Source organism: Coturnix japonica, chromosome 1, assembly GCF_054131305.1.
Source record: "Coturnix japonica strain WE chromosome 1, WE-NBRP24, whole genome shotgun sequence".
NCBI classification, from domain to species: Eukaryota; Metazoa; Chordata; class Aves; order Galliformes; family Phasianidae; genus Coturnix; species Coturnix japonica.
Genome location: NC_140663.1, coordinates 177,198,276 through 177,223,228, shown reverse-complemented (window position 1 = coordinate 177,223,228; position 24,953 = coordinate 177,198,276). Strand labels below are relative to the sequence as shown.

General features: G+C 54.8%; 1 protein-coding gene across 1 annotated transcript in view; it reads left to right on the top strand.

The window, feature by feature from the left end:
• The window catches only part of LOC107307205 (arf-GAP with Rho-GAP domain, ANK repeat and PH domain-containing protein 1-like), a 103,691-nt gene extending 80,692 nt beyond the window's left edge, over nt 1-22,999 (top strand). Inside the window, exons 22-25 of the mRNA XM_085541624.1 lie at nt 2,497-2,660; nt 18,377-18,592; nt 20,348-20,453; nt 22,678-22,999. Of these exons, the coding sequence (XP_085397750.1) occupies nt 2,497-2,660; nt 18,377-18,592; nt 20,348-20,453; nt 22,678-22,999 (808 nt within the window). The remainder of the gene's footprint in view (nt 1-2,496; nt 2,661-18,376; nt 18,593-20,347; nt 20,454-22,677) is intronic.
• Nucleotides 23,000-24,953: the final 1,954 nt, after the last annotated feature.

Below are 24,953 nucleotides of genomic sequence, written 5' to 3'. Positions count from 1 at the left end.
TTAGAGGAACCCTTGTTGGATCCTTTGGGGGAACCTTTGAGGAACCCTTAGTGGATCCTTGGGGAACTATGGGGGAACCCTTAAAAAACCATTGGGAGACCCATGGGGAACCCTTGAAGGACCATGGGGGGGATCCTTGGGGAACCCTTGGAGGACCTTGGCGAGACCCATGGGGAACCATTGGGGAACCTTAGAGGAACCTTAGAGGAACCCTTGTTGGATCCTTGTGGAACCCTTCGGGAACCCTTAGAAAACCATGGGGAGACCCTTGGAGAACCATTAGGGAACCCTTGGGAGATCCTTGAGGAACCCTTAGAGAACCATGGGGAGACCCATGGGGAACCATTGGGGAACCTTAGAGGAACCCTTAGAGAACTATGGGGAGACCCTTAGGAGACCCTTGGGAGATCCTTGGGGAACCCATTGGGGAACCTTAGAGGAACCCTTGTTGTATCCTTGGGGAACCCTTGGAGGATCTTTGGAGGATCCTTGAGGAACCCTTCGGGAACCCTTGGAGAACCTTGGGGAACCCTTGGAAGACCATTGGGGAACCATTGGTGGACCCTTGGGGAACCCTTAGAAAACCATGGGGAGACCCTTTGGGAACCCTCAGAAGACCTTTGTAGGATCCTTGGGGAACCTTAGAGGATCCTTGGGGACCCCTTGGATGTACCCCCGGGTGGGCTCTGACTCCCCAGGTGCCCCCAGGACCCTGTACATCCACGGGGAGAGGAGAACCCTTGGAGGATCCTTGGGGAGACCCATGGGGAACCATTGGGGAACCTTAGAGGAACCCTTGTTGGATCCTTGGGAAACCCATTAGAGAACCATGGGGAGACCCTTGGGGAACCCTTAGAGGATCCTTGAGGAACCCATTGGTGAACCCTTGAGGAACCCTTGGAGAACCATTGGGGAACCCTTGGGGAACCTTAGAGGAACCCTTGTTGGATCCTTGAGGAACCCATTGGTGAACTCTTGAGGAACCCTTGGGGAACCTTAGAGGAACCCTTAGTGGATCCTTTGGGGGAACCTTTGAGGAACCCTTAGTGGATCCTTGGGGAACTATGGGGGAACCATTGGGGAACCCTTGAGAGACCCATGGGGAACCCTTGAAGGACCATGGGGGGGATCCTTGGGGAGCCCTTGGAGGACCTTGGGGAGACCTATGGGGAACCATTGGGGAACCTTTGGGGAACCTTTGGGGAACCTTAGAGGAACCTTAGAGGAACCCTTGTTGGATCCTTGGAGGACCCTTGGAGAACCATGGGGAGACTTTGGGGAACCCATTGGTGGACCCTTGGGGAACCCTTAGAGAACCCTTGGAGGTTCCTTGGGGAACCCCATGGGGAACCCTTAGAGAACCATTGGAGAACCATTGGGGAACCTTAGAGGAACCCTTGTTGGATCCTTTAGGAACTGTGGGGGAACCCTTGGAGAACCATGGGGGGGATCCCCTTGGAGGATCCTTGGGGAATCCATTGATGAACCCTTGGGGAACCTTAGAGGAACCTTTGTTGGATCCTTGAGGAACCCTTCGGGAACCCTTAGAAAACCATGGGGAGACCCTTGGAGAACCATTAGGGAACCCTTGTTGGATCCTTGGGGAGCCCTTGGAGGATCCTTGGAGAACCCATTGGGGAACCTTAGAGGAACCCTTGTTGGATCCTTGTGGACCCCTTGGAGATCCCCCGGGTGGGCTCTGACTCCCCGTGTGCCCCCAGGACCCTGTACATCCACGGGGAGAGGAGAACCCTTGGAGGATCCTTGGGGAACCCTTGGAGGATCCTTGGGGAGACCCTTAGAGGATCATTGGGGAACCCATTGGTGGACCCTTGGGGAACCCTTGGAGGACCTTTGGAGGATCCTTGGGGAACCCTTAGAGAACCATGGGGAGACCCTTGGGGAACACTTGGAGAACCATTGGGGAACCTTAGAGGAACCCTTGTTGGATCCTTGGGGAACCTTAGAGGAACCCTTAGAGAACCATGGGGAGACCCTTAGAGAACCATGGGGGAACCCTTGGGAGATCCTTGGAGAACCCTTGGAGGATCCTTGGGGAACCATCGGGGAACCCTTGGAGGAACCTTTAAGGAACCCTTGGGAGACCCTTGGGGAACCCTTAGAGGATCCTTGGAGAACCCATTGGGGAACCTTAGAGGAACCCTTGTTGGATCCTTGTGGACCCCTTGGAGATCCCCCGGGTGGGCTCTGACTCCCTGTGTGCCCCCAGGACCCTGTACATCCATGGGGAGAGGAGAACCCTTGGAGGATCCTTGGGGAGACCCTTAGAGGATCATTGGGGAACCCATTGGTGGACCCTTGGGGAACCTTTGGAGGACCTTTGGAGGATCCTTGGGGAACCCTTAGAGAACCATGGGGAGACCCTTGGGGAACACTTGGAGAACCATTGGGGAACCTTAGAGGAACCCTTGTTGGATCCTTGGGGACCCCTTGGAGTTACCCCCGGGTGGGCTCTGACTCCCCGTGTGCCCCCAGGACCCTGTACATCCACGGGGAGCGGCGGCTGGACTTTGTGGGGTGGCTGCAGGCCATCCAGGGGGCGGCGGGCAGCGGGGGGGACACGCTGGAGGAGCAGCAGCTGACGGAGGGGGACGTCCCCGTGTTGGTGGATCGATGCATCCACTACATCACACAGTGCGGTACACGGCGCTATGGGGGGATAGGGGGGATGAGGGTGGTATGTGGGGATAGGGGGTGCTATGGGGGGATAGGGGGTGCTATGGGGGGATAGGGGGTGCTATGGGGGGATAGGGGGTGCTATGGGGTGGGATAGGGGGGGATTTGGGGGGATAGGGGGGATAGGGGGTGCTATGGGGGGATAGGGGGTGCCATAGGGTGCTATGGGATGTTATGGGGGGTGATAGGGGACATTTGGGGTCACTTTGGTGTTCCCTATGAGGGATAGGGGGTGCTATGAGGGGGGTAGGGGGGATTTGGGGAGGGATAGAGGGTGCTATGGGGGGATAGGGGGGATAGGGGGTCCTATGGGGTGCTATGGGGGGATAGGGGGTGCTATGGGGGGGATAGGGGGTGATATGGGGGGATAGGGGGGATAGGGGGTGCTATGGGCAGGATAGGGGGTGATATGGGGGGATATGGGGTGCTATGGGGGGATAGGGGGGATAGGGGGTGCTATGGGGGGGATAGGGGGTGATATGGGGGGATATGGGGTGCTATGGGGGGATAGGGGGTGCTATGGGGGGATAGGGGGTGCTATGGGGCGGGATAGGGGGGGATTTGGGGGGGATAGCGGGTCTTATGGGGGGGATAGGGGATGTTATGGTGGGGGATAGGGGGTGCTATGGGGGGATAGGGGGTGCTATAGGGGGATAGGGGGTGCTATGGGGCAGGATAGGGGGGGATGTGGGGGGATAGGGGGTCCTATGGGGGGGATAGGGGGTGCTATGGAGGGGGATAGGGGTGCTATGGGGGGATAGGGGGTGCTATGGGGGGGATAGGGGATGCTATGGGGGGGAATAGAGGGTGCTGTGGGGGGGATAGGGGTGTTATGGGGGGATGGGGGGATATGGGGTACTATGGGAGGGTATGGGGGGGGGATAGGGGGATAGGGGGTGCTATGGGAGGATATGGGGGGATAGGGGGTGCTATAGGGGGTGCTAGGGAGTGCTATGGGGTGGATAGGGGGTGCTATAGGGTGCTATGGTATGTTATGGGGGGTGATAGGGGACATTTGGGGTCACTTTGGGGTTCCCTATGGGGGATAGGGGGTGCTATGAGGGGGGATAGGGGGGATTTGGGGAGGGATAAGGGGTGCTATGGGGGCATAGGGGGGATAGGGGGTGGGATAGGGGGGGATTTGGGGGGATAGAGGGACCTATGGGGGGGATAGGGGGTCCTATGGGGGGAATAGGGGATGCTATGGGGGGGATAGGGGGTGCTATGGGGGGGATGGGGGGGATTTGGGATCTCTGTGGGGTTCCCCATAGGGGAAAATGGGCACCTTGAGCCTCAAGATGGTGGTGTTGGGTTTGGGGGTTATTTAGGGTCTCTATGGGGTTCCCTATAGGGGAATAATGGGTAGTTTGAGTCTTGGGGTGCTGTTGGGTTTGGGGGATATTTAGGGTCACTTTGGGGTACCCTATGGGATAAATGGGCACCTTGCGCCTCAAGGGGGTGATGTTGGGTTTGGGGGGTATTTGGGGTCTCTTTGGGATTCTCTATAGGGTAAAACAGGCACCTTGAGCCTCAAGGGGGTGGGATTGGGTCTGGGGGGTATTTGGGGTCTCTGTGGGGTTCCCTATAGGGAAAAACAGGCACCTTGAGCCTCAAGGGGTGCTGTTGGGTTTGGGGGTTATTAGGGTCTCTATGGGGTTCCTTGGGCTGCTTGAGCCCCAACGCTTTCATGACCCCCATGCCCCGCCATCCTTGAGCTCCATTGGGCGACTACCCCATCCCACCCCATCCATCCCATCCCATAATGTCCCATCCATCCCATCCCATCCATCCCATCCCATCCCATAATATCCCATCCCATCCATCCCATCCATCCCATCCCATCCATCCCATCCCATCCCATAATATCCCATCCCATAATGTCCCATCCATCCCATCCCATCCATCCCATCCCATCCCATCCCATCCCATCCCATCCCATCCCATCCATCCCATCCCATCCCATCCCATCCCATCCCATCCCATCCCATCCCATCCCATCCCATCCCATCCCATCCCATATACCCATCCGACCCCATTGATCCCATTAACCCCATTGACCCCATTGACCCCATTGACCCCATTGATCCCATTGACCCCATTGATCCCATTGATCCCATATACCCCACATACCCCATATACCCCATATACCCCATTGACCCCATTGATCCCATATACCCCACATACCCCATATACCCCATACACCCCATATACCCCATATACCCCACATACCCCACATACCCCACATACCCCATATACCCCATTGACCCCATATACCCCACATACCCCATATACCCCATACACCCCATATACCCCATATACCCCATACACCCCATATACACCCCATATACCCCACATACCCCATATACCCCATATACCCCACATACCCCATATACCCCATATACCCCATATACCCCACAAACCCCATATACCCCATACACCCCATATACCCCATATACCCCATACACCCCATATACCCCACATACCCCACATTCCCCATATACCCCATTGACCCCATATACCCCATATACCCCACATACCCCATATACCCCATATACCCCACATACCCCATACACCCCATATACCCCATATACCTATATACCCCATACACCCCATATACCCCATACACCCCATACACCCCATACACCCCATACACCCCATATACCCCATATACCCCATATACCCCATACACCCCATATACCCCATACACCCCATACACCCCATACACCCCATATACCCCATATACCCCATACACCCCATACACCCCATATACCCCATATACCCCATACACCCCATATATCCCATACACCCCATACACTCCACATACCCCATACACCCCATATACCCCATACACCCCATTGATCCCATTGACCCCATTCACCCCATTGACCCCATTGACCCCATATACCCCATTGACCCCATATACCCCATATACCCCATTGACCCCATATACCCCATATACCCCATTGACCCCATATACCCCATATACCCCATTGACCCCATATACCCCATATACCCCATATACCCCAGGCCTGACCTCGGATGGCATTTACCGTAAGAGCGGTCAGATGTCCAAGACCTCCCAGCTGCTGGGGGCGCTGCAGCCCCATCCCACCCCACCCCATATACCCGCCCCATTGACCCCATTGACCCCATTGACCCCATTGACCCCATATACCCCATTGACCCCATATACCCCACATACCCCATATACCCCATATACCCCACATACCCCATATACCCCATATACCCCATGCACCCCATATACCCCATATACCCCATACACCCCATACACCCCATATACCCCATACACCGCATACACCCCATATACCCCATACAACCCATACACCCCATATACCCCATACACACCATATACCCCATATACCCCACATACCCTATACACCCCATATACCCCATATCCCCCATATACCCCATATACCCCACATACCCCATATACCCCATATACCCCATGCACCCCATATACCCCATATACCCCATACACCCCATACACCCCATATACCCCATACACCGCATACACCCCATATACCCCATACACCCCATACACCCCATATACCCCATACACCCCATATACCCCATATACCCCATATACCCCACAGACCCCATAGACCCCATATACCCCATATACCCCACATACCCCATATACCCCATATACCCCATATACCCCATTGATCCCATTGACCCCATTGACCCCATTGACCCCATTGACCCCATTGACCCTATTGACTCCATTGATCCCATTGACCCCATTGACCCCATTGACCCATATACCCCATATACCACATATACCCCATCGACCCCATATACCCCATCGACCCCATATACCCCATCGACCCCATATACCCCATTGACCCCATTGACCCCACTGACCCCATACACCCCACTGACCCCATTGACCCCATATACCCCATACACCCCATATACCCCATATACCACATATACCTCATCGACCCCATATACCCCATATACCCCATACACCCCACTGACCCCATTGACCCCATTGACCCCATATACCCCATTGACCCCATACACCACACTGACCCCATTGACCCCATATACCCCATTGACCCCATTGACCCCATACACCCCATTGACCCCATTGACCCCATTGACCCCACATACCCCATTGACCCCATATACCCCATACACCCCACTGACCCCATATACCCCATATACCCCATAACCCCATTGACCCCATACACCCCATTGACCCCATATACCCCAGGCCTCACCTCGGATGGCATTTACCGTAAGAGCGGTCAGACGTCCAAGACCTCCCAGCTGCTGGGGGCGCTGCAGCCCCATCCCACCCCACACCATATACCCGCCCCATATACCCCATTGACCCTATATACCCCATTGACCCCATATACCCCATATACCCCATTGACCCCATATACCCCATTGACCCCATTGACCCCATATACCCCATTGACCCCATTGATCCCATTGATCCCATTGACCCCATATACCCCATTGACCCCATATACCCCATATACCCCATTGACCCTATATACCCCATTGACCCCATATACCCCATATACCCCATTGACCCCATATACCCCATTGACCCCATTGACCCCATATACCCCATTGACCCCATTGATCCCATTGATCCCATTGACCCCATTGACCCCATATACCCCATTGACCCCATTGACCCCATATACCCCATTGACCCCATTGATCCCATTGATCCCATTGACCCCATTGACCCCATTGACCCCATTGATCCCATTGACCCCATATACCCCATTGACCCCATTGACCCCATATACCCCATTGACCCCATATACCCCATATACCCCATTGACCCCATTGACCCCATATACCCCATTGACCCCATTGACCCCATTGATCCCATTGACCCCATTGACCCCATTGACCCCATTGACCCTATTGACCCCATTGATCCCATTGACCCCATTGACCCCATTGATCCCATTGATCCCACTGACCCCATATACCCCATTGATCCCATTGACCCCATTGATCCCACTGACCCCATTGACCCCATATACCCCATTGATCCCATTGATCCCATTGACCCCATTGATCCCATTGACCCCATTGACCCCATATACCCCATTGATCCCATTGACCCCATTGATCCCACTGACCCCATTGACCCCATATACCCCATATACCCCATATACCCCATATACCCCATTGACCCCATTGATCCCATTGACCCCATTGACCCCATTGATCCCATTGACCCCATTCACCCCATTGACCCCATATACCCCATTGATCCCATTGACCCCATTCACCCCATTGACCCCATTGATCCCATTGACCCCATTGATCCCATTGATCCCATTGACCCCATTGATCCGATTGACCCCATTGACCCCATTGACCCATATACCCCATATACCCCATATACCCCATATACCCCGTATACCCCACATACCCCACATACCCCATATACCCCATACACCCCATATACCCCATATACCCCATATACCCCATATACCCCATATACCCCATATACCCCATACACCCCATATACCCCATATACCCCATATACCCCATATACCCCATATACCCCACATACCCCATATACCCCACATACCCCATACAACCCATATACCCCATATACCCCATATACCCCATTGATCCCATTGACCCCATTGACCCCATTGATCCCATTGACCCCATATACCCCATATACTCCATTGATCCCATTGACCCCATATACCCCATTGATCCCATTGATCCCATTGACCCCATTGACTCCATTGATCCCATTGACCCCATTGACCCCATTGACCCCATATACCCCATTGACCCCATTGATCCCATTGACCCCATTCACCCCATTGACCCCATATACCCCATTGACCCCATACACCCCACTGACCCCATACACCCCATATACCCCATATACCCCAGGCCTTACCTCCGATGGCATTTACCGTAAGAGCGGTCAGACGTCCAAGACCTCCCAGCTGCTGGGGGCGCTGCAGCCCCATCCCACCCCACACCATATACCCGCCCCATTGACCCCATTGACCCCATTGACCCCATTGACTTCATTGATCTTATTGACCCCATTGATCCCATTGTTCCTATTGATCCCATTGACCCCATATACCACATTGACCCCACTGACCCCATATACCCCATTGACCCCATATACCCCATTGACCCCATATACCCCATTGACCCCATATACCCCATTGACCCCATATACCCCATTGACCCCATTGACCCCATATACCCCATATACCCCATTGACCCCACTGACCCCATACACCCCACTGACCCCATTGACCCCACTGACCCCATACACCCCACTGACCCCATATACCCCATATACCCCATATACCCCATAAACCCCATATACCCCATATACCCCACATACCCCACATACCCCACATACCCCACATACCCCACATACCCCATACACCCCATATACCCCATATACCCCATATACCCCATATACCCCATTGACCCCATTGACCCCATATACCCCATAACCCCATATACCCCATACACCCCAGGCCTCACCTCTGATGGCCTTTACCGTAAGAGCGGTCAGACGTCCAAGACCTCCCAGCTGCTGGGGGCGCTGCAGCCCCATCCCACCCCACCCCATATACCCGCCCCATATACCCCATTGACCCTATATACCCCATTGACCCCATATACCCCATATACCCCATTGACCCCATATACCCCATTGACCCCATTGACCCCATATACCCCATTGACCCCATTGATCCCATTGATCCCATTGACCCCATTGACCCCATTGACCCCATATACCCCATTGACCCCATTGACCCCATATACCCCATTGACCCCATTGATCCCATTGATCCCATTGACCCCATTGACCCCATTGACCCCATTGATCCCATTGACCCCATATACCCCATTGACCCCATTGACCCCATATACCCCATTGACCCCATATACCCCATATACCCCATTGACCCCATTGACCCCATATACCCCATTGACCCCATTGACCCCATTGATCCCATTGACCCCATTGACCCCATTGACCCCATTGACCCTATTGACCCCATTGATCCCATTGACCCCATTGACCCCATTGATCCCATTGATCCCACTGACCCCATATACCCCATTGATCCCATTGACCCCATTGATCCCACTGACCCCATTGACCCCATATACCCCATTGATCCCATTGATCCCATTGACCCCATTGATCCCATTGACCCCATTGACCCCATATACCCCATTGATCCCATTGACCCCATTGATCCCACTGACCCCATTGACCCCATATACCCCATATACCCCATATACCCCATATACCCCATTGACCCCATTGATCCCATTGACCCCATTGACCCCATTGATCCCATTGACCCCATTCACCCCATTGACCCCATATACCCCATTGATCCCATTGACCCCATTCACCCCATTGACCCCATTGATCCCATTGACCCCATTGATCCCATTGATCCCATTGACCCCATTGATCCGATTGACCCCATTGACCCCATTGACCCATATACCCCATATACCCCATATACCCCATATACCCCGTATACCCCACATACCCCACATACCCCATATACCCCATACACCCCATATACCCCATATACCCCATATACCCCATATACCCCATATACCCCATATACCCCATACACCCCATATACCCCATATACCCCATATACCCCATATACCCCATATACCCCATATACCCCACATACCCCATATACCCCACATACCCCATACAACCCATATACCCCATATACCCCATATACCCCATTGATCCCATTGACCCCATTGACCCCATTGATCCCATTGACCCCATATACCCCATATACTCCATTGACCCCATTGACCCCATATACCCCATTGATCCCATTGATCCCATTGACCCCATTGACTCCATTGATCCCATTGACCCCATTGACCCCATTGACCCCATATACCCCATTGACCCCATTGATCCCATTGACCCCATTCACCCCATTGACCCCATATACCCCATTGACCCCATACACCCCACTGACCCCATACACCCCATATACCCCATATACCCCAGGCCTTACCTCCGATGGCATTTACCGTAAGAGCGGTCAGACGTCCAAGACCTCCCAGCTGCTGGGGGCGCTGCAGCCCCATCCCACCCCACACCATATACCCGCCCCATTGACCCCATTGACCCCATTGACCCCATTGACTTCATTGATCTTATTGACCCCATTGATCCCATTGTTCCTATTGATCCCATTGACCCCATATACCACATTGACCCCACTGACCCCATATACCCCATTGACCCCATATACCCCATTGACCCCATATACCCCATTGACCCCATTGACCCCATATACCCCATATACCCCATTGACCCCACTGACCCCATACACCCCACTGACCCCATTGACCCCACTGACCCCATACACCCCACTGACCCCATATACCCCATATACCCCATATACCCCATAAACCCCATATACCCCATATACCCCACATACCCCACATACCCCACATACCCCACATACCCCACATACCCCATACACCCCATATACCCCATATACCCCATATACCCCATATACCCCATTGACCCCATTGACCCCATATACCCCATAACCCCATATACCCCATACACCCCAGGCCTCACCTCTGATGGCCTTTACCGTAAGAGCGGTCAGACGTCCAAGACCTCCCAGCTGCTGGGGGCGCTGCAGCCCCATCCCACCCCACCCCATATACCCGCCCCATATACCCCATTGACCCTATATACCCCATTGACCCCATATACCCCATATACCCCATTGACCCCATATACCCCATTGACCCCATTGACCCCATATACCCCATTGACCCCATTGATCCCATTGATCCCATTGACCCCATTGACCCCATTGACCCCATATACCCCATATACCCCATTGACCCTATATACCCCATTGACCCCATATACCCCATATACCCCATTGACCCCATATACCCCATTGACCCCATTGACCCCATATACCCCATTGACCCCATTGATCCCATTGATCCCATTGACCCCATTGACCCCATTGACCCCATATACCCCATTGACCCCATTGACCCCATATACCCCATTGACCCCATTGATCCCATTGATCCCATTGACCCCATTGACCCCATTGACCCCATTGATCCCATTGACCCCATATACCCCATTGACCCCATTGACCCCATATACCCCATTGACCCCATATACCCCATATACCCCATTGACCCCATATACCCCATTGACCCCATTGACCCCATTGATCCCATTGACCCCATTGACCCCATTGACCCTATTGACCCCATTGATCCCATTGACCCCATTGACCCCATTGATCCCATTGATCCCACTGACCCCATATACCCCATTGATCCCATTGACCCCATTGATCCCACTGACCCCATTGACCCCATATACCCCATTGATCCCATTGATCCCATTGACCCCATTGATCCCATTGACCCCATTGACCCCATATACCCCATTGATCCCATTGACCCCATTGATCCCACTGACCCCATTGACCCCATATACCCCATATACCCCATATACCCCATATACCCCATTGACCCCATTGATCCCATTGACCCCATTGACCCCATTGATCCCATTGACCCCATTCACCCCATTGACCCCATATACCCCATTGATCCCATTGACCCCATTCACCCCATTGACCCCATTGATCCCATTGACCCCATTGATCCCATTGATCCCATTGACCCCATTGATCCGATTGACCCCATTGACCCCATTGACCCATATACCCCATATACCCCATATACCCCATATACCCCGTATACCCCACATACCCCACATACCCCACATACCCCATATACCCCATACACCCCATATACCCCATATACCCCATATACCCCATATACCCCATATACCCCATACACCCCATATACCCCATATACCCCATATACCCCATATACCCCATATACCCCATATACCCCACATACCCCATATACCCCACATACCCCATACAACCCATATACCCCATATACCCCATATACCCCATTGATCCCATTGACCCCATTGACCCCATTGATCCCATTGACCCCATATACCCCATATACTCCATTGACCCCATTGACCCCATATACCCCATTGATCCCATTGATCCCATTGACCCCATTGACTCCATTGATCCCATTGACCCCATTGACCCCATTGACCCCATATACCCCATTGACCCCATTGATCCCATTGACCCCATTCACCCCATTGACCCCATATACCCCATTGACCCCATACACCCCACTGACCCCATACACCCCATATACCCCATATACCCCAGGCCTTACCTCCGATGGCATTTACCGTAAGAGCGGTCAGACGTCCAAGACCTCCCAGCTGCTGGGGGCGCTGCAGCCCCATCCCACCCCACACCATATACCCGCCCCATTGACCCCATTGACCCCATTGACCCCATTGACTTCATTGATCTTATTGACCCCATTGATCCCATTGTTCCTATTGATCCCATTGACCCCATATACCACATTGACCCCACTGACCCCATATACCCCATTGACCCCATATACCCCATTGACCCCATATACCCCATTGACCCCATTGACCCCATATACCCCATATACCCCATTGACCCCACTGACCCCATACACCCCACTGACCCCATTGACCCCACTGACCCCATACACCCCACTGACCCCATATACCCCATATACCCCATATACCCCATAAACCCCATATACCCCATATACCCCACATACCCCACATACCCCACATACCCCACATACCCCACATACCCCATACACCCCATATACCCCATATACCCCATATACCCCATATACCCCATTGACCCCATTGACCCCATATACCCCATATACCCCATATACCCCATACACCCCAGGCCTCACCTCTGATGGCCTTTACCGTAAGAGCGGTCAGACGTCCAAGACCTCCCAGCTGCTGGGGGCGCTGCAGCCCCATCCCACCCCACCCCATATACCCGCCCCATATACCCCATTGACCCTATATACCCCATTGACCCCATATACCCCATATACCCCATTGACCCCATATACCCCATTGACCCCATTGACCCCATATACCCCATTGACCCCATTGATCCCATTGATCCCATTGACCCCATTGACCCCATTGACCCCATATACCCCATATACCCCATTGACCCTATATACCCCATTGACCCCATATACCCCATATACCCCATTGACCCCATATACCCCATTGACCCCATTGACCCCATATACCCCATTGACCCCATTGATCCCATTGATCCCATTGACCCCATTGACCCCATTGACCCCATATACCCCATTGACCCCATTGACCCCATATACCCCATTGACCCCATTGATCCCATTGATCCCATTGACCCCATTGACCCCATTGACCCCATTGATCCCATTGACCCCATATACCCCATTGACCCCATTGACCCCATATACCCCATTGACCCCATATACCCCATATACCCCATTGACCCCATTGACCCCATATACCCCATTGACCCCATTGACCCCATTGATCCCATTGACCCCATTGACCCCATTGACCCCATTGACCCTATTGACCCCATTGATCCCATTGACCCCATTGACCCCATTGATCCCATTGATCCCACTGACCCCATATACCCCATTGATCCCATTGACCCCATTGATCCCACTGACCCCATTGACCCCATATACCCCATTGATCCCATTGATCCCATTGACCCCATTGATCCCATTGACCCCATTGACCCCATATACCCCATTGATCCCATTGACCCCATTGATCCCACTGACCCCATTGACCCCATATACCCCATATACCCCATATACCCCATATACCCCATTGACCCCATTGATCCCATTGACCCCATTGACCCCATTGATCCCATTGACCCCATTCACCCCATTGACCCCATATACCCCATTGATCCCATTGACCCCATTCACCCCATTGACCCCATTGATCCCATTGACCCCATTGATCCCATTGATCCCATTGACCCCATTGATCCGATTGACCCCATTGACCCCATTGACCCATATACCCCATATACCCCATATACCCCATATACCCCGTATACCCCACATACCCCACATACCCCATATACCCCATACACCCCATATACCCCATATACCCCATATACCCCATATACCCCATATACCCCATATACCCCATACACCCCATATACCCCATATACCCCATATACCCCATATACCCCATATACCCCATATACCCCACATACCCCATATACCCCACATACCCCATACAACCCATATACCCCATATACCCCATATACCCCATTGATCCCATTGACCCCATTGACCCCATTGATCCCATTGACCCCATATACCCCATATACTCCATTGACCCCATTGACCCCATATACCCCATTGATCCCATTGATCCCATTGACCCCATTGACTCCATTGATCCCATTGACCCCATTGACCCCATTGACCCCATATACCCCATTGACCCCATTGATCCCATTGACCCCATTCACCCCATTGACCCCATATACCCCATTGACCCCATACACCCCACTGACCCCATACACCCCATATACCCCATATACCCCAGGCCTTACCTCCGATGGCATTTACCGTAAGAGCGGTCAGACGTCCAAGACCTCCCAGCTGCTGGGGGCGCTGCAGCCCCATCCCACCCCACACCATATACCCGCCCCATTGACCCCATTGACCCCATTGACCCCATTGACTTCATTGATCTTATTGACCCCATTGATCCCATTGTTCCCATTGATCCCATTGACCCCATATACCACATTGACCCCACTGACCCCATATACCCCATTGACCCCATATACCCCATTGACCCCATATACCCCATTGACCCCATTGACCCCATATACCCCATATACCCCATTGACCCCACTGACCCCATACACCCCACTGACCCCATTGACCCCACTGACCCCATACACCCCACTGACCCCATATACCCCATATACCCCATATACCCCATAAACCCCATATACCCCATATACCCCACATACCCCACATACCCCACATACCCCACATACCCCACATACCCCATACACCCCATATACCCCATATACCCCATATACCCCATTGACCCCATTGACCCCATATACCCCATAACCCCATATACCCCATACACCCCAGGCCTCACCTCTGATGGCCTTTACCGTAAGAGCGGTCAGACGTCCAAGACCTCCCAGCTGCTGGGGGCGCTGCAGCCCCATCCCACCCCACCCCATATACCCGCCCCATATACCCCATTGACCCTATATACCCCATTGACCCCATATACCCCATATACCCCATTGACCCCATATACCCCATTGACCCCATTGACCCCATATACCCCATTGACCCCATTGATCCCATTGATCCCATTGACCCCATTGACCCCATTGACCCCATATACCCCATATACCCCATTGACCCTATATACCCCATTGACCCCATATACCCCATATACCCCATTGACCCCATATACCCCATTGACCCCATTGACCCCATATACCCCATATACCCCATTGATCCCATTGATCCCATTGACCCCATTGACCCCATTGACCCCATATACCCCACATACCCCACATACCCCATACACCCCATATACCCCATATACCCCATATACCCCATTGACCCCATTGACCCCATTGACCCCATTGATCCCATTGACCCCATATACCCCATTGACCCCATTGACCCCATATACCCCATTGACCCCATATACCCCATATACCCCATTGACCCCATTGACCCCATATACCCCATTGACCCCATTGACCCCATTGATCCCATTGACCCCATTGACCCCATTGACCCCATTGACCCTATTGACCCCATTGATCCCATTGACCCCATTGACCCCATTGATCCCATTGATCCCACTGACCCCATATACCCCATTGATCCCATTGACCCCATTGATCCCACTGACCCCATTGACCCCATATACCCCATTGATCCCATTGATCCCATTGACCCCATTGATCCCATTGACCCCATTGACCCCATATACCCCATTGATCCCATTGACCCCATTGATCCCACTGACCCCATTGACCCCATATACCCCATATACCCCATATACCCCATATACCCCATTGACCCCATTGATCCCATTGACCCCATTGACCCCATTGATCCCATTGACCCCATTCACCCCATTGACCCCATATACCCCATTGATCCCATTGACCCCATTCACCCCATTGACCCCATTGATCCCATTGACCCCATTGATCCCATTGATCCCATTGACCCCATTGATCCGATTGACCCCATTGACCCCATTGACCCATATACCCCATATACCCCATATACCCCATATACCCCGTATACCCCACATACCCCACATACCCCATATACCCCATACACCCCATATACCCCATATACCCCATATACCCCATATACCCCATATACCCCATACACCCCATATACCCCATATACCCCATATACCCCACATACCCCATATACCCCACATACCCCATACAACCCATATACCCCATATACCCCATATACCCCATTGATCCCATTGACCCCATTGACCCCATTGATCCCATTGACCCCATATACCCCATATACTCCATTGACCCCATTGACCCCATATACCCCATTGATCCCATTGATCCCATTGACCCCATTGACTCCATTGATCCCATTGACCCCATTGACCCCATTGACCCCATATACCCCATTGACCCCATTGATCCCATTGACCCCATTCACCCCATTGACCCCATATACCCCATTGACCCCATACACCCCACTGACCCCATACACCCCATATACCCCATATACCCCAGGCCTTACCTCCGATGGCATTTACCGTAAGAGCGGTCAGACGTCCAAGACCTCCCAGCTGCTGGGGGCGCTGCAGCCCCATCCCACCCCACACCATATACCCGCCCCATTGACCCCATTGACCCCATTGACCCCATTGACTTCATTGATCTTATTGACCCCATTGATCCCATTGTTCCTATTGATCCCATTGACCCCATATACCACATTGACCCCACTGACCCCATATACCCCATTGACCCCATATACCCCATTGACCCCATATACCCCATTGACCCCATTGACCCCATATACCCCATATACCCCATTGACCCCACTGACCCCATACACCCCACTGACCCCATTGACCCCACTGACCCCATACACCCCACTGACCCCATATACCCCATATACCCCATATACCCCATAAACCCCATATACCCCATATACCCCACATACCCCACATACCCCACATACCCCACATACCCCACATACCCCATACACCCCATATACCCCATATACCCCATAACCCCATATACCCCAGGCCTTACGTCCGATGGCCTTTACCGTAAGAGCGGTCAGACGTCCAAGACCTCCCAGCTGCTGGGGGCGCTGCAGCCCCATCCCACCCCACACCATATACCCGCCCCATATACCCCATTGACCCCATTGACCCCATTGACCCCATTGATCCCATTGACCCCATTGACCCCATTGACCCCATTGACCCCATTGACCCCATTGATCCCATTGATCCCATTGACCCCATTGACCCCATTGACCCCATATACCCCATTGACCCCATTGATCCCATTGATCCCATTGACCCCATTGACCCCATTGACCCCATATACCCCATTGACCCCATACACCCCACTGACCCCATATACCCCATATACCCCATATACCCCAGGCCTGACCTCGGATGGCCTTTACCGTAAGAGCGGTCAGACGTCCAAGACCTCCCAGCTGCTGGGGGCGCTGCAGCGCGACGCTCGCTCCGTGCACCTCAAGGAGGGGCAGCACCACGTGGATGACGTGGCCAATGGGCTCAAGCGATTCTTCCGCCATCTGGGGGACAGAGGGCTGTTCACACAGAAGCACCGACGCCATTGGTTGGATGTGACGGGTGAGCGGCCAATGGGGTGAGGGGATTTAGGGGTTAATTAGTTGTTTATGGGGTTAATGGGGGCTATAAGGGAACTAAAGACCCCCCACCCCATAACCAACCCCATAACCAACCCCACAACCAACCCCATAACCAACCCCATAACCAACCCCATAGCCAACCCCATAACCAACCCCATAACCAACCCCATAACCAACCCCACAACCAACCCCATAACCAACCCCATAACCAACCCCATAGCCAACCCCATAACCAACCCTATAACCAACCCCATAACCAACCCCATAACCAACCCTATAACCAACCCCATAACCAACCCTATAACCAACCCCATAACCAACCCCATAACCAACCCTATAACCAACCCCATAACCAACCCCATAACCAACCCCACAACCAACCCCATAACCAACCCCATAACCAACCCCATAGCCAACCCCATAACCAACCCTATAACCAACCCCATAACCAACCCCATAACCAACCCTATAACCAACCCCATAACCAACCCTATAACCAACCCCATAACCAACCCCATAACCAACCCTATAACCAACCCCATAGCCAACCCCATAGCCAACCCCATAACCAACCCTATAACCAACCCCATAACCAACCCTATAACCAACCCTATAACCAACCCCATAACCAACCCCATAACCTACCCCATAACCAACCCCATAACCCACTCGATAACCAACCCCATAACCAACCCCATAACCAACCCCATAACCAACCCCATAACCCACTCAATAACCAACCCCATACCCAACCCCATAACCAACCCCATACCCAACCCCATAACCAACCCCATAACCAACCCCATAACCAACCCCATACCCAACCCCATAACCAACCCTATAACCAACCCTATAACCAACCCCATAACCATCCCCATAACCCACCCCATAACCCACCCCATATCCAACCCCATAACCAACCCCATAACCAACCCCATACCCAACCCCATACCCAACCCCATAACCCACCCCATAACCCACCCCATAACCAACCCCATAACCCACCCCATAACCCACCCCATAACCAACCCCAGAACCAACCCCATACCCAACCCCATAACCCACCCCATAACCCACCCCATAACCAACCCCATAACCCACCCCATAACCAACCCCATAACCCACCCCATAACCCACCCCATAACCAACCCCATAACCAACCCCGTAACCCACCCCATAACCAACCCCATAACCAACCCCATAACCAACCCCATAACCAACACCATTACCCACCCCATAACCCACCCCATAACCAACCCCATATCCCACCCCATAACCAACCCCATAACCAACCCCATAACCAACCCCATAACCAACACCATTACCCACCCCATAACCCACCCCATAACCAACCCCATATCCCACCCCATAACCAACCCCATAACCAACCCCACAACCAACCCCATAACCAACGCCATAACCAACCCCATAACCAACCCCATACCCAACCCCATAACCAACCCCAGAACCAATCCCATAACCAACCCCATAACCCACCCCATAACCAACCCCATAACCCACCCCATAACCAACCCCATAACCAACCCCATCATCCTATGGGGTCTCCGGCCTATGCACCCAACTCTATTGCATCCATTGGTTGGATGTGATGGGTGAGGGGCCAGTGGCTTGGGTTGGGGGTAAATGGGGGCTAATGGGGACCTAAAGACCCCAACCCCATAAACCACCCCATAACCCACCCCATAACCGGCCCCATTCCCCTTTATCCCCATAGCAATAGATGATGAGCAGCAGCGGATCCTGCAGTACCGCAGGTTGTTGGCCGCCCTCCCCACCGTCAATAGGGCCACGTTGAAGGCGCTCATCAATCACCTCTATCGGTGCTGGACAGCTCCTTATGGGGCGGATATAGGGGGTGGATAATGGGGGGGATATGGGGACCCCATACCCATCATAAGGGGGTCCTTGGGGGGGTTATTGGGGGTCCTGGGGGGGATATTGAGGGTCCTGGGGGTTCATTGGGTGTCCTGGGGGGGGTATGGAGGGTCCTGGGGGGGTATTGAGGGTCTTGGGGGTTAATGAGGGTCCTGGGGGGTATTGAGGGTCCTGGGGGGGCATTGATGGTCTTGGGGAGGTATTGAGGGTCCTGGGGGGCTGTGGGGAGCCTAAACCCATCACCAAGGGGGCCCTGGGGGAATAATTGAGGGTCCTGGGGGGGTATTGAGGGTCCGCGGGGGTTGTGAGGAGTCCAAACCCATCACCAAGGGGGTCCTGGGGGGGTTATTGAGGGTCCTGGGGGGCTGTGGGGTCCCTAAACCCATCACTCTGGGGGTCCTGGGGGAGTTATTGAGGGTCCTTGGGGGGTATTGAGGGTCCTGGGGGGGTTATTGGGGGTCCTGGGGGGGCTGAGGCGCTCATCAACCACCTCTATTGGTGCTGGACAGCTCCTTATGGGGCGGATATAGGGGGTGGATAATAGGGGGGGGTTCCTAAGGGACATGGGGGGGTGGGGGTCCCCATACCCAGCTGATGGGGGGTGGTGCTATGGGGGGGGGGGGGCTCAAACCCATCACCAAGGGGGCCCTGGGGGGGTTTTGAGGGTCCTGGGGGGCTGTGGGGTCCCTAAACCCATAAGAAAGAGGGTCCTAGGGGGGGTATTGAGGGTCATGGGGGGGCATTGAGGGTCCAGGGTGGTCCCTAAACTCACCACCAAGGGGGTTCTGGGGGGGAATAATTGAGGGTCCTGGGGGGGTATTGAGGGTCTTGGGGGGCTATTGAGGGTCCTGGGGGGCTGTGGGGAGCCTAAACTCATCACCAAGGGGGTCCTGGGGGGGTATTGAGGGTCCTGGGGGACTGTATGGAGCCCTAATGCATCACTATGGGGGTCCTGGGGGATATTGAGGGTCCTGGGGGATATTGAGGGTCCTGGGGGGCTGTGGGGTCCCTAAACCCATCACTCTGGGGGTCTTGGGGGAGTTATTGAGGGTCCTTGTGGGGTATTGAGGGTATTGGGGGGTTATTGAGGGTCCTGGGGGGTATTGAGGGTCCTGGGGGGGCTGAGACGCTCATCAATCACCTCTATCAGTGCTGGACAGCTCCTTATGGGGCGGATATAGGGGATGGATAATGGGGGGGGATATGGGGACCCCATACCCATCACAAGGGGGTCCTGGGGGGGTTATTGAGGGTCATGGGGGGCTGTGGGGTCCCTAAACCCACCACCAAGGGGGTCCTGGGGGGAGTTATTGAGTGTCCTGGGGGGGGTATTGAGGGTCCTGGGGGGCTGTGGGGAGCCTAAACCCATAAGCAAGAGGGTCCTGGGGAGGTTATTGAGGGTCTTGGGGGCTAATGAGGGTCCTGGGGGGGTATTGAGGGTCCTGGGGGGCTGTGGGGAGCCCAAATGCATCACCCTCTATGGGGGCTGATATAGGGGATGGATAATGGGGGGGGGGGATATGGGGACCCCAGACCCATCTCATTGGGGCACTATGGGCAGCGTGGGACAGGAGGGGGATGAGTGGGGCCAGGGGTGGATGTGTGGGGCTGGGGGGGGATGGTGGAGCCAGGGGGGAAATGTGTGGGGCTGGGGGTTGATGGGAGGGAATGTGTGGGGCTGGGAGCAAATGGTGGGGCCAGGGGGCTGGATGTGTGGGGCTGGGGGTTGATGGGAGGGAATGTGTGGGGCTGGGAGGGGGATGTGTGGGGCTGGGGGTGAATTGTGGGGCCGGGGGTGTAGATATGTGGGGTTGGGGATGGGGATGTGTGGGGCTGGGGAGGGGATGTGTGGGGCTGGGGGCGAATTGTGGGGCCGCGGGGGGATGTGTGGGGCTGGGGGGGGAATAGGAGGGGATGTGTGGGGCTGGGGGTGGATATGTGGGTCTGGGGTGAGGATGTGTGGGGCTGGGGGGATAGGAGGGGATGTGTGGGGCTGGGGGTGGATGTGTGGGTCCAGGGGGGGGATATGTGGGGCTGTTGGCGAACTGTGAGGCCATGGGGGGGATATGTGGGGCTGGGAGGGGGATGTGTGGGGCTGGGGGGAGGTTGGGTTATGGGGTGGGGATACTAATGGGGTGCCCCCCCCCTCCCCTGCCCCACATCTTGTAGGGTGCAGCACTTTGCGGGGTACAACCAAATGAACACCCACAACTTGGCCATCGTCTTCGGCCCCACGTTGTTCCAGACCGACGGGCAGGACCATAAAGCGGGGAGGGTTGTGGAGGAGCTGATAGGGAACTACGTGCAGATCTTCAATGTGGGTCAATGGGGGGGGATGGAGGGGGAGACCGGGGGGGACAAGGGGAGGGGGGTGGGGAGAGGGTCGGGGGGTGGGAATTACGTGGAGATCTTCAATGTGGGTCAATGGGGGAGGATGGAGGGGGAGACCAGGGGGGACAAGGGGGGACCAGGGGAGAGCAGGGGGGAATAGAGGAGGAGGGTGGGGAGAGGGTCAGGGGGGGAGGAGCTCATAGGGAACTACGTGCAGATCTTCAATGTGGGTCAATGGGGGAGGATGGAGGGGGAGACCGGGGGGGACAAGGGGAGGGGGGTGGGGAGAGGGTTGAGGGGTAAAGCTGGGGTTGGGGGAGCTCATTGGGAACTACGTGGAGATCTTCAATGTGGGTCAATGGGGGAGGATGGAGGGGGAGACCGGGGGGAATAGGGGGGACCAGGGGAGAAGAGGGGAGACCAGGGGGGAATAGGGGGGTGAGGGGTGGGGGTGGTGGGTGGGGAGCGGGTTTGGGGGGGGGGGAGCTCATTGGGAACTACATGGAGATCTTCAATGTGGGTCAATGGGGGAGGATGGAGGGGGAGACCAGAGGGGACAAGGGGGGACCAGGGGAGGGTGGTGGGTGGGGAGAGGGTGTGAGAGGGGGGGAGCTCATTGGGAACTACATGGAGATCTTCAATGTGGGTCAATGTGGGGGGAGGATGGAGAGGGAGACCAGGGGAGACCAAGGGAGAACAGGGGAGGGGGTGGGGGAGAGGGTCGGGGGGGAGGATGGAGGAGGAGACCAGGGGGGACAAGGGGAGGGGGGTGGGGAGAGGGTCGGGGGGGGAGGAGCTCATTGGGAACTATGTGGAGATCTTTAATGTGGGTCAATGGGGGGGAGGATGGAGGGGGAGACCAGGGGAGACAAGGGGAGGGGGGTGGGGAGAGGGTCGGGGGGTGGAGGAGCACATTGGGAACTACGAGGAGATCTTCAATGTGGGTCTGGGGGGGGGAGGATGGAGGGGGAGACCAGGGGAGAACAAGGGAGAACAGGGGAGGGGGAGGATGGAGAGGGTTGGGGGGGAGGATGGAGGGGGAGACCAGGGTGGACAAGGGGAGGGGGGTGGGGGATGGGGAGCGGGTCGGGGGGTGGAGGAGCTCATTGGGAACTACGTGGAGATCTTCAATGTGGGTCAATGGGGGGAGGATGGAGGGGGAGAACAGTGGAGACCGGGGGGGGGGGGGGAGTGGGAGGGGGAGTGGGAGAGGAAGGGAGAAGGGTGAGGGAGGGAGGGATGTTGGGGTGGAAGGAGGGAGGGATGAAGGGAGAGGGGGAGATGGATGGATGAGGGTGGAGGGAGGGATGGAAGGAAGGAAGGAGGGAGGGAGGAAAGGAGAGAGGGAGGGATGGAGAGAGAGATGGGAGGGTGGAAGGAGAGAGGGAAGGGTGGATGGAAGGAGGGATGGATGGAGGGATGGAAGGAATGAGAATTGGAGGAAGGGAGAGATGGAGGGATAAAAGGAGAGAGGGATGGGAGGAGAGAGGGAGGGAAGGAGGAAGAGAGGGAGGGAGGGAAGGAGGGATGGAGGGAGGGAAGGGTGGGGGGCAGAAGATATGGAGGGAAGGAGATGTTGGGATGGAGGGAGAGATTAAGGGAGAGGGATGGAGAGAGGGAGGGAGAGAGGGAGGGATGGAGGGAGGGAAGAAGATATGGAGGGAGGGAGGTGTTAGGATGGAGGGATGGAGAGATTAAGGGAGAGAGGGATGGAGGGAGGGAGGGACAGATGGAAGGAGGGACGGAGAGAGGGAAGGATGGGGGAAGAAGATATGGAGGGAGGGAGATGTTGAGATGGAGGGAGAGATTAAGGGAGAGGGATGGAGGGAGGGATGGATGGAAAGGGGGGGATGGAGGAAGGGATGGATGGAGGGAGGGAAGAAGATATGGAGGAGGGAGATGTTGGGATGGAGGGAGGGAGAGATTAAGGGAGGGAGAGATGGAGGGAGGGAGGGACAGATGGAAGGAAGGGTGGGGGAAGAAGATATGGAGGGAGGGAGATGTTGAGATGGAGGGAGGGAGAGATTAAGGGAGAGGGATGGAGGGAGAGAGGGAGGGATGGAGGGAGGGAAGAATATATGGAAGGAGGGAGATTTTGGGATGGAGGGAGGGAG